Here is a 10,279-nt window from a genome sequence, read left to right as displayed (position 1 = left end):
GGTTCAGCCGTCCCCCCCCCCCCGACCCAGCGCCGTGGCCCGGCCCGGCCCCGCCCCGCCCGGCGGAGGTGACGCACCGGGCCCGGCGGTTCCGGCGCGCAGGAGGAGCCCGGGGCGCCGCGCTCGCCGCCCGCCTGCCCGCCCGGTAAGTGCGGGGCCCGGCCGTGCTGTGCTGCGGGTCTCGGCAGGGCCGTGCTGGGGCGAGCCCGGCGGGAGGGATGCGGGGCCGCTTATCCGTGCCTGGTGCTGAGCTCGGCGCTTCGCCCCGGCAGAAAGCGCAGCCCGAAGCTCTCGGGCTCCGGGCGGCCGTGCGGGGGCCCCTCCTCGCCCCGCCGCCGCCCGGGCTTTCCCCGCACGGTTTCCCTCCCGCGATGTTCCTGCGCTGCCCGCCCGTGGGTCTGCGGCGCTCGGGCTGTGCGGGACGAGCGCAGGGGCTGGTCTCGCACGCATTCCAAAAGAATGGACCCGGGGTGATTTAAATGCCCGGAGGTGCCGTGGAATACGTAGGGATCCGTAAAACAGCTTGTTAAAAGCGACGATAGGTTAGAAAGGGCAGGAATGAAATGGATCAGGTGAGCTGGGGAAGACAAGGCAGCCGTGATAGTGTGAACCGAGACTGGCAAGAGGAAGGAGAGCAGGTATGTTCCCGGGGGAGTTCCCTCCTCCCGGCTGCGAGGAGATCCTTGCAGAGTCATCTGTGGTGAAAAGGATAGGCTGTCTTCTGGTTTCTCGGTCTTGGATGAAGAAATTCCTACCTAAAAAAATAGTGGAGAAGGAATGGCGAGGTGTGCACTGCGTACGTGTGAGGAGGCAGTTGGGGATGATCCACATATTGTGAGTTTGGGTGACATAAATGAAGGTGCAGTTACCATTGATAGCCAGCACTGAGCGGAGGCTGTGGATGGTTTCAGGGAAAAGTGAGAGTGTTAGCCTGTCTAAAGGTTACACTTTAGGATAAGGAGTCCAGGCGGCAGACTTAAGTTGCACTTTCTCTGTTTCAGATAAATAAAGAGGTGAGAGAATAAAAAAGTATGAAATGGTTGTGAAATATCAACAAAAAAAATAGGAGGAGCACTCCCCAATTGGAGGAGTCTCCGCCAAAATAGTTATTAGAGGAATCCCACAAGGGTTGGCAAGAAATAAGAAAAGTGATGTAGTGGGACAAGGAATGAGGTGGGATCACTCAGTGTAGTGGCAGGATGGAAGGCATTTTGTTTCAAGAGACCTTGTTAAGAATTGTGTTGCAAAGCAGGAGTCAGGGAAAGGGCACTGTTGGAGGTGATAGCCTGCAGAGGGGAGGGGTGGGTGTGTTTAGGAGTTCCTGCAACAGACTGGCACCAGAGTGGTTACTAAATTGTATCAGTGTTAGCGAAGATACAGGAGTGTCTGGGATAAAGGTGGTAAAGAAGGTCATCCTCCCTTGGGGAGGAAAGTGATTTAAGTATGGTTTAAAAATTTATAATTTGGTCTTGGGAGTTATGGTCATTATTTAATCTAAATAATGCTTGGGTTTTTTGACCCTGTCTTTTGAGCTTAACATCTTTATTGTCTTAAAATTAGTGCTATCAAGTAGTAGCTCTATGTTGTCTTTGTATTCAGAGAGTTTGATTCGGGCATTGGGCTGAGCATAGGTGAGGTGAGTTTTGTTCCTGGTTTTCAGAGTACCCTGCTTTGTTTTGTCCACTGAGCATGTCCCTTATCCTTTGTCTCCCTTCACTTGTGTCAGTGTGGTGTCCAGTTATGCTGAAAGTGAGCTCTTTCCTAGAATGTTGGGACAGAAGTCACCCAGTCCTGCAGACTGTTTCCTGCTTGATAGATCCATATGTCCATTTGCCTGTGCTAACAGTTCCTCTGTTTGCTCACAAAAATGAGCTAGTGGCACAGAGAGACATCTCTGCACTCCTCTGACCCCCTCCCCTGTGACCAGTGTGTAATTGGGAGGTGCTAGGCAGGCCCATTATTCTTCCTGGATATCTACAAACACCTCACTGCTTGGATGTGGCTTGCCATGTGTTGGAATGGCAGAGGACACAGTGTTTTCGTGGGGTTTTTTTCTCTCTCTAGAGTGTGGAATGATCTGAGTGAGTCTGAGAAGTTCCCTGTCCTGTGAAACTTGCTCAGGCTTTGTGGTGGCTGAACAAAGATGTTGCACACTGGGCTGTCGATAGTCCACACTGGGGTTAGAGGCTCAGATAAGTCATTCTTTTAGTATAAGTTTTAGCAGGTAAAGATCCATTATTTCTTTTATGCAAGAGCTCAGTGTCAATGCAGATGAAGCCCAGACTCAAGGCAGGGTAGAGGGAGGGACGGGGGTTTGGCTTGTGTCTGCCAAATCAGATTTCACATCTGTCTTCTTCCAGTGTGGAGAGACTGTGTGTCTGTTCCTCTGAAGTCCCATGGAAAGCAGTGCTATAAATTATTTGTGTGCTATGTATGCTAAGGAATCAAGAGGCAAATGAAAGGAATGAAGATCAGAATTCAGGGGGTAATGTAATTAGGTACTAGTCTTCAGCCTCTCTGGAGGTTTGTATCTCCTGAAATCACTGAAGCCCCTGAAATTAAATTGTACATCACAGTCCTTCCTGGTTGTTCTCTGCTGCCTGGTCAGGTGACTGGTAACAGGGAAAAAAAAAAAAAAAAAAAAAAAAAAAAAAAAAAAAAAAAAAGAGTTGAGGAAAAATAATAAAAATTTGTGATTGAGATTTCGTGTGTTCTAAAGTCAGGATTATCAAAGCTTGATTATGGTTTCCCCAGCAGCTACAAATTGCAATACTGAGGGGATACATTTGAGTGGCAGAGCTGGCAACATAGTAATGCAGAATGGGAATGTATTTAAGGAACCAAATACCTGCTGCTTGTGGAAAATAGAGCTTTGATTTTGATACATATTTTTATATGTAAAATTTGGTAACAGCCTTCTTTTAATTCTTCTGTATTTAATAGATTCGCCCCAAACTAAATAATTTGGTTAAATGGAAATTCACGACTAAATATGAGATGACCGTAATTCAAGGTTGATTCATGCTTTACTGCTGAATCTTTTAGAGCTCAAATTCATATGGTTCTGTTACACAAGCAGAACTAGAAGCAGATTTGTAGTTTAGATAAGATTCAGATGTGTGAATTTTCCAAAACAAGTGAGAATATTGAAAAAAAAAAAAGTTAGCTGTTCTGATTCTTCTTCAATAACAGCTGTCAGAACCTGAGCATAAATTTCTACATTCAAAAGGTAATAAGTATATATTGAAAAGGCAATAAAAGATAATTTTATTTCCCCCTTCAGATATAAGGCCCAAGCCACATCACATCCAGTAGAACCAATTTAAAGGGATGAACTATTTTCCCAATTTCTTTTGCGATGGTATTGAAGACTGTTAAATTGTGTGCATGTGAGAGATCTGTTTGCTGGTCTTATTTTCCTGAGTCCCACTTAATGTCTGTGGTTCTGAAGCTATATGGATTTGTACAGGATATCACAGGGTGTACAGGGTATCACAGGTTGCCTTTCTAGCTACCGTGGTCATCGATAAGAGGTTTGTGTTTTTCCTCTTAATGAAATAGATAGGATGCTGTTCATCAGCATTTCAGGCTGCTGATAAAAAACTTTGTCATAAATTCAATTTGATCTCTGAGAAGATCTGTAGTGAAGGTTATGCAGCCCATTTGCAAATGTCAGGAGTCATGGGGCCTGCACTGGGAGATAGGATGCAGTCTAAGAATCCAATCTCCAAGGGTTTGGACCGTTCCTGTACGAGCAGCCTTGGCTTTGGAGGTGCAAGAGTCACAATGGGACACATGCACAGCAGAATCCTCTTCACTGGGCCGTCGGGTTGGTCTGTTCCTAGCTGTTTGATCACCTATTTGTTGTTGACGTGGCACCTCTTACAATTTTTTAGGCACAGAAAAAAAAATGTTTTTCCTCCCTTAGGAGACAGAGCTCAGATGAAATCAAAAGAACGATAAAGTTTGGAGGAAAAAAGAAAAAGAAGCTGCGCTTGTTTTCCTGGTCTGCAGTTTGGCAGGGCATTAAGATGTCCGTGGACATGAACAGCCAGGGCTCTGACAGCAATGAAGAGGATTATGACCCTAATTGCGAGGAGGAGGAAGAGGATGAGGATCCTGGGGATATTGAGGATTATTATGATGGGGTAGCTAACGACGTGGAGCAGCAGGGAGCAGATGCCTTTGATCCAGAGGAATATCAGTTCACCTGCTTGACTTACAAGGAGTCGGAGAGCACTCTGAATGAACACATGGCCAGCTTGGCTGCCACATTAAAGGTGAGGAAAGGTTTCTGCATTCACACAGGTGTGAGACAGGTCTGTGGTTGAACAGGCCAATGCTGAGAATACAGTTGTAATGAAAGCTGTGGCAGCATTGCTGTTGTGGGGGGTTGGAGCATTGAAGGGCCCTTGTTGGAAACTGACTCAAAGGTTTACAATTGTTACATACTGGGGCCTGAAAAATCTTCCTTACTGAATGTTAATTCTTTTTTTTTACAGAGCTGAGCTTCATGACCAAAATGCCTGAGTTATAGCTCTTTGTATTAACACAGTGCAAAGAGGGCATATAGAAAAGAAACAAATCAAGCCATAAATGGTGCAGTTTGGTTCACCTATGTTTGAGAAGATAACTGACACAGAGTTTTAGCATGTCTTCCTATTTAATTCTAGCAAAAACACTTTTCTTGGTTGGTTCTGAGAGAATAATCATGAGCTTTTAAAGACAGATCGGCTGTCATGCCAGTTAGGTTACAGTGAGAACAATTCAAGTACAGTGAACTTGCCACCTCTCGAGGCAAGTGTGACTTAATTCATCACAGGAAAGTCACACTCAGAGTCAGCTCCATGGTATTATGCTCAATAAGACTTTTGTGAAGTTTTCTTTCTCTTTTTTGTAACCCATTACTGTAGTGTCAGTCCAAAGAGGAGGCAGGCCAGAGGAAAGCAGAGTTTTCTAAGCTCTGGATGGGAACACTGGGGTGAAATTGCTGCTGCATCTACTTTGTAACAAACCAGGTCTTCTAGTGCTTGCTCTTCTGTGGAACTGCCCCTGAAAGCAGGGCAGGTGATGACTGCAGCATGAAAAAAAACCAAACCATGTTGGGTAGGTTTTGATTCCAATTCATTCCGCCTGAATCAAATCTAATTATAAAAATGGGAGGAATCTCTTGATCTTTATTTGCACATTAATGGCCTGTAGAAAGAGTGTAACCGTAAAGCCTGAGGACTATGAAACATAAACAACAGATTTTAAAGGGCACCCATAATTTGATGATTTTGCCATCTGTTGTGCTTGTGCCCAGCATTTACCGCCTCAGAAAACAAAGTTTTACTTCTTCTTACTCGCACTTGTCTCTGTAACTACTTCAAAATGTGCATTTTGAGCTTGGATGCCTGCAGTTCCCTACAGGTTGTCAGAAACTGGAGGCAACAGGAAAGTACAAATGAGAATAGTTGGTCAGCACTTCTGATCCAGCTGCCAGTTGCTTTTGGTTCTTAGCAATTAAGATTTAGAACAGCTTTTCTGTGCCTTATTGTCTGCCTTCAAATGGAATATCCTCCTAAAAGGTGACCCCTGCCATATTGTTCTCTTGAATTAAATTACAGAAAGCAATACTTTTAGTCCTTAAAATCAGGCTTACGGCGTTAAAATAAAATTTTCAGGAGTTCTGAAGGTCTCATTGAGCATATATTATAGTTGCCCAGACTGTACAAACCTGCTAGCTCAAATCTCATCCCAAAGAGTACCCAAGGAGAGAAAATCTAGATTTCTTTTATATTAAGAATATGCCTGCGTATTTACTTTTAAAATCAACTGCTACACACTTTGGTTTGTGCATAAGAAGATGAAATTGAATTTGAGTAGCAGTTTGGAAAGATGTGATCTTGTGAGCCATGCACTCAGGCTTTAGCCCTTGAAGTGCCATGTTAACTCTTTTCTCCAGCAACTATAGTCCCACAGTTGCACTTTTATTGGCTATCTCTTATGTACCTGCAGCATTTGCTTTTTGTTTCCTGGCATATTTGCTTACAATTCTTCAACAGCCATGTCTTCTTTCCCTTCTCTCCCACTCAAAGAAATGTGTGATTTTGTTAGTTTTCTGAGGCAAAATGGAATAGAAAGAATTAGTATTGAATTAGCAAGCACAGAGAAGAAAGAAATGGAATGGAGCATGCTGAACTATTTACCATCATTATTTTCCATGGACTTAATGGATATGAGTAAACAGGGGTAGATTTTTTAAAGAATTGTATTAACTTCTTTTCTGTTAATTTGCTTGAGCTGTAAAAACGGCTTTTTCTTTTTAAAACTGCCTTTTTAAAATGTCTTTGGTTTCCTTGGATAGTGATGATTGTTCTTTTGGAGCATCTAGTTTATCTTGATTTCATCTCCTTTAGTCCTTTATGATAGATACTGATTACGTGGTGCTTTTTCAGCATTAGCTTGTATTTAAGGCAGAATGGTTGCCCCAACAGGGAAGGCTGAAGGTAAATTAAAGATTATTTTCAGGAGGTACAATGTTGAAGCCAATGGATGACTTGGAATCTGAGTGATTTACTATCACAAATTAATAGATTAATACAGTTCCCTAAAGCAAATAAATAAATGCAATGAATGGGCTTGAAGCTGTGTTGGAATGTTCTGCCACTGTCTGTTCTCGTTGGATAATTCACTTTCTGAAGGTTAAACTCCAGGACACATACGTGTGTATTGAGTGGCTTTTTTCTTTGTGACATATTGTCTACACACTTTAAAGACCGGCAACAGAATTTCAGAGCTTTACATCTTCATATTTGTGGTCTGTGCTGTTAGTGGCTAGTAACAGTTTAAATAGATAGTATTTCATCTGCTCTGCTCATTAACCCTCAACGTTTGTTTTTCAAACTGTTTTGTTCAGCTGTTTCAGGCTGGTTGTTAAATTCCTGTTTATTTTAAAGCGTTGTGGTACAGGGTGGTCTTTGCAAACCTTCTTGGCTGTTTGCATTCCCCATGAGTTAGAGCTGACCTTGTTCTCATTCTTGCTGAAGGCACTGAACTGAGCAGACCTTGCACTGGCTGGTTAATGTCAGGTCAGGTGTGAACACGTGTTTAAAAGTTTGCATGCCACATTGAAAGAGAAACTCTCTTCAACAAAATGCTTGTGTTTTGTTTACCCCAATTAGAAACAATACTTAGTTAACATCTGAAGTCTGATAAAAGCATTAGACCCTGCATGCAGGTAAATGTATGTCCATGTATCTCGTACTGTCCTAGGAGACTTTTGACTCAAATTCTTTTGACTTGCTTTTTGTCAGGTGCAGAAATCTGAATAGGAACATTAGTGCAAACAAGGCAGCAGTAGACTAAACCTGCTGTGCTGTGTGGCAGGCCTGCAACTACATTAGTGGTTATTCCAGAACCACACAGAAGCTAGGGAGATTTATTGTTACTCTGAAAGTTTCTCCTCAGTTTTGGTTTCAGTAAGAACTGTGAGTTCATTGGTTTTCAAGGAAAAGAAGAAGAAATCTTTGCTCCTTGGTTAGTGCTGTTAATATGAGGATCTTAGGAAGATTCCTTTAATATCCTGACTAAAATTAGGACAGGCTATCTCTGCTGAAACATACCAGAAGAAAATATCGAATTAATACCCAAAACTGTGCTTCTCTGACCAAAAGGCTTGTGAATTGAAATAGGTCACTTTTAATTCCTCAAAAGGTCACTTGACCACAGTCAACACTTGCAAAGGACAATGCTCTCGAAAGCAGAGCAGCCTGTATTGCCTGCAGACCAGCAAATGAATTCACACCAGTTCTTTTTAAGAAATAAATATAAATTATAAGATACAGTATCTTTCAAAAGTACTGAATTAAAATGGTATCGTAGTAACTTTGCTTTTGAGATAACTCTGTCAGTTGTCATTGAGTGATTGTGGGTCCTGGAGTGGCTTATCAGTACATGCAAACAGTGTGATACTCAGCAGTTGTACAAACAAAGCTGAGCCTGTCAGTGGCAAGCAATTAAGTGTATGGTGATATCATATTGTTTTTGTTTGTTAATGATGCTTCCTGGCTCTGCTGAGGGTCTCCATACATATTTGGAGGATCTGTAATGTTTCAAATAACTGGCAGTGGTTTCTCTGTTTCAGTGATGAGGTGGATTTACCTAGTGTTACTTTTTGTTGTTGTTGTTATAAACCACCAGATAAAACAATTGCAATTAGAATTTATGAAAGAAAGTTTATCTTGACTTTAGGTGTTAGCTGATTGTCAGTCATGAGGAAGCTGTGATCTTTCTGCAAATGCCAGCTAGGAAGGGAAGATAGTCATGTTGTTCTACAGGCAATTGGAACTGATGTCTTTCCACTAAAACCAAAGAAACTGTAAGACTGAGGAACGTACACTTTTCACTTTACTAATTTGAGTGATCTGCTAATATCCTTTTATCAGAGAGCAAAAAGCTTACTTCCTGTGCTTCCTGAAATTACAGCTGGTGATGTGGATTTTTTTAGCTCTGTCCCTTGAAGAGTAAATCTTGGTAGATGTGAAAAGTATTTGATATCATGACATGAGTCTGTTAATCCATGTTATCACTAATGATATTTCAGAGACAAACCAGTTTTTCATGTATCCTGGCTCACCATACTGATGTTGCATATTTCTTGGAAACAGATTAGTATTTACTCATGAAAACACAGCCCTCTGAGGCTGCTCCACACACTCAAATTGCACTGATACAGAGCAATTAGTTTGTAGAGCTGCTTGGTGAGAGCTGGCAGTGCTCCTTTGCAAATACCATCTCCAGCAGACCCAGGGTCATGTGCGTGGGGACTGGCAGCCCTTCCTGAAGGAGCCTGTTCCCTGCAGTCACAAAGTGCCTGTAAAGAGCCATGTGTCAGGACCCTGGGGTGTGTGTGCCCCACTGTATTGTCCATTCAAACCATGGCCCAGAATGTGCTATGGGGTGCTGCTTATCTGAACCAACCTGCAGTGCTGCAGTGTCATCCTTTCAATGCCATAATGACTTCATGGAACTTTCTGCAATGTAAAATGACAGCGCTAAAGGCTCACTGTGCCTGGGTGCCTCGGGTGAGGGAGAGGGATTAAAGCCCCTTGAAGTATTAAAATGCATGTACATAAGAACAGTGTTTCAAAAATTTATGTAAAGTCCATAAGCACCAACATTGGAAAGTATTAGTAAGCAGTAAGTATTTAAACATAATTTTTTTAAAATGGCAGAACCTGATAGGCAAATTTGGCTTTTTTCACAGAGCCCCTGTGGTGCTGTTTAACCAAGATAACATACTGTTTCAAAGTACTCATAAAGCCTTGGATTAGTCAGGACATGCAGGTTTATATCTATACTGTGTTCTATATTTTAACATCAAGCCAACATGATGTGAGACTTCGAGTCTGACGCTTAGTGAACCCTTAGGAGCACTCGTGTTTGAGGCATGCCTTTGTCCTTTACCCACTTTTTGTTCCCAAACAGAAAGATCCTGGAAGTTCTGCAATGCAAAAGTTGAGGTTTTGCCTATGCATTCACAATGCCTGTTCTTCAGTAGTATCAAGAGGACGCGAGTGTGTAACTGTCTTCGGTGTGTTTTGTTTTGGCTCATAAAAGTCTTTCTGTTTTTTAAAAATGTATTAAGTTTTTGTAGACTTTTTGTCAGCAGAATAAGAGATCTGGCTGGAGAGGCCAGACCCTGCAACCTCGTGACACCTTCCTGGAGTCATTTGAGGGGAGAAAACAATTTTGTTACTTACTGCCCGGGACTGCTGAAATTCTCAACTTGACTGGAAAAATGAGCCACAAATGTGGAGGGTGATTATAGCCCACACATTTCTTTGTGATTCACACCTTAAGTGTATCTTACAGCCCGTATGACTCTGCAGCGAGCAAAAAAAATCTGTTCGCAGCTGTTGATGAGTGTGATCTTGGTGGGAGGTAGAGGCAAGACACAAGTCAATAAAAATGCCAAAACAATCTCTCAGTAACTGTTTTATGTTGCAAGCTTACAGCTGGACATCGTGATCACAGGAGCAGCGTGAAGCAGCTGAACGCTTTGCCAAATTTGTGCTGTGCCTGTTAAGGATGGTGCAGCAGAACCAAGCTGTGTTGTGCACTGTGAAACATTGTTGTGCAAAGCAGATGTTCCTCCTCTTTCTCTGTCTTTGTATAACAGAAGTAAAATGCCCTTAGAGCTGTGGTTGTTGAGTGAAGGACTGTGTTATTTGTGACTGAGTAGGGATTACTCCCTGCAAAGTTACCTGAGCCCTGCTCCAGTGTGGCTGTGTGC

At 42.7% G+C, this 10,279-nt stretch overlaps 1 protein-coding gene across 3 annotated transcripts in view; it reads left to right on the top strand.

Moving 5' to 3' along the window:
- The window catches only part of ARIH2 (ariadne RBR E3 ubiquitin protein ligase 2), a 34,447-nt gene that overhangs the window by 340 nt on the left and 23,828 nt on the right, over positions 1-10,279 (top strand). The window contains exons 1-2 of one of the 3 annotated variants that reach the window (XM_066195671.1): positions 55-145; positions 3,929-4,280. In XM_066195671.1, the coding sequence (XP_066051768.1) occupies positions 4,032-4,280 (249 nt within the window). In that variant the 5' untranslated portion in view covers positions 55-145; positions 3,929-4,031. Of the gene's footprint in view, positions 1-54; positions 146-3,928; positions 4,281-10,279 lie in introns of those variants that run through there. The other 2 variants (XM_066195669.1, XM_066195670.1) reach the window with 2 other exon arrangements.

The sequence above is a fragment of the Chamaea fasciata genome, unplaced genomic scaffold, assembly GCF_029207755.1.
Source record: "Chamaea fasciata isolate MVZ Bird 193981 ecotype frontalis unplaced genomic scaffold, bChaFas1.0.hap1 SCAF_13, whole genome shotgun sequence".
Lineage (NCBI taxonomy): Eukaryota > Metazoa > Chordata > Aves > Passeriformes > Sylviidae > Chamaea > Chamaea fasciata.
The sequence above is the reverse complement of the archived record's forward strand: the minus strand, read 5'-3'. Positions and strand labels throughout refer to the sequence as shown.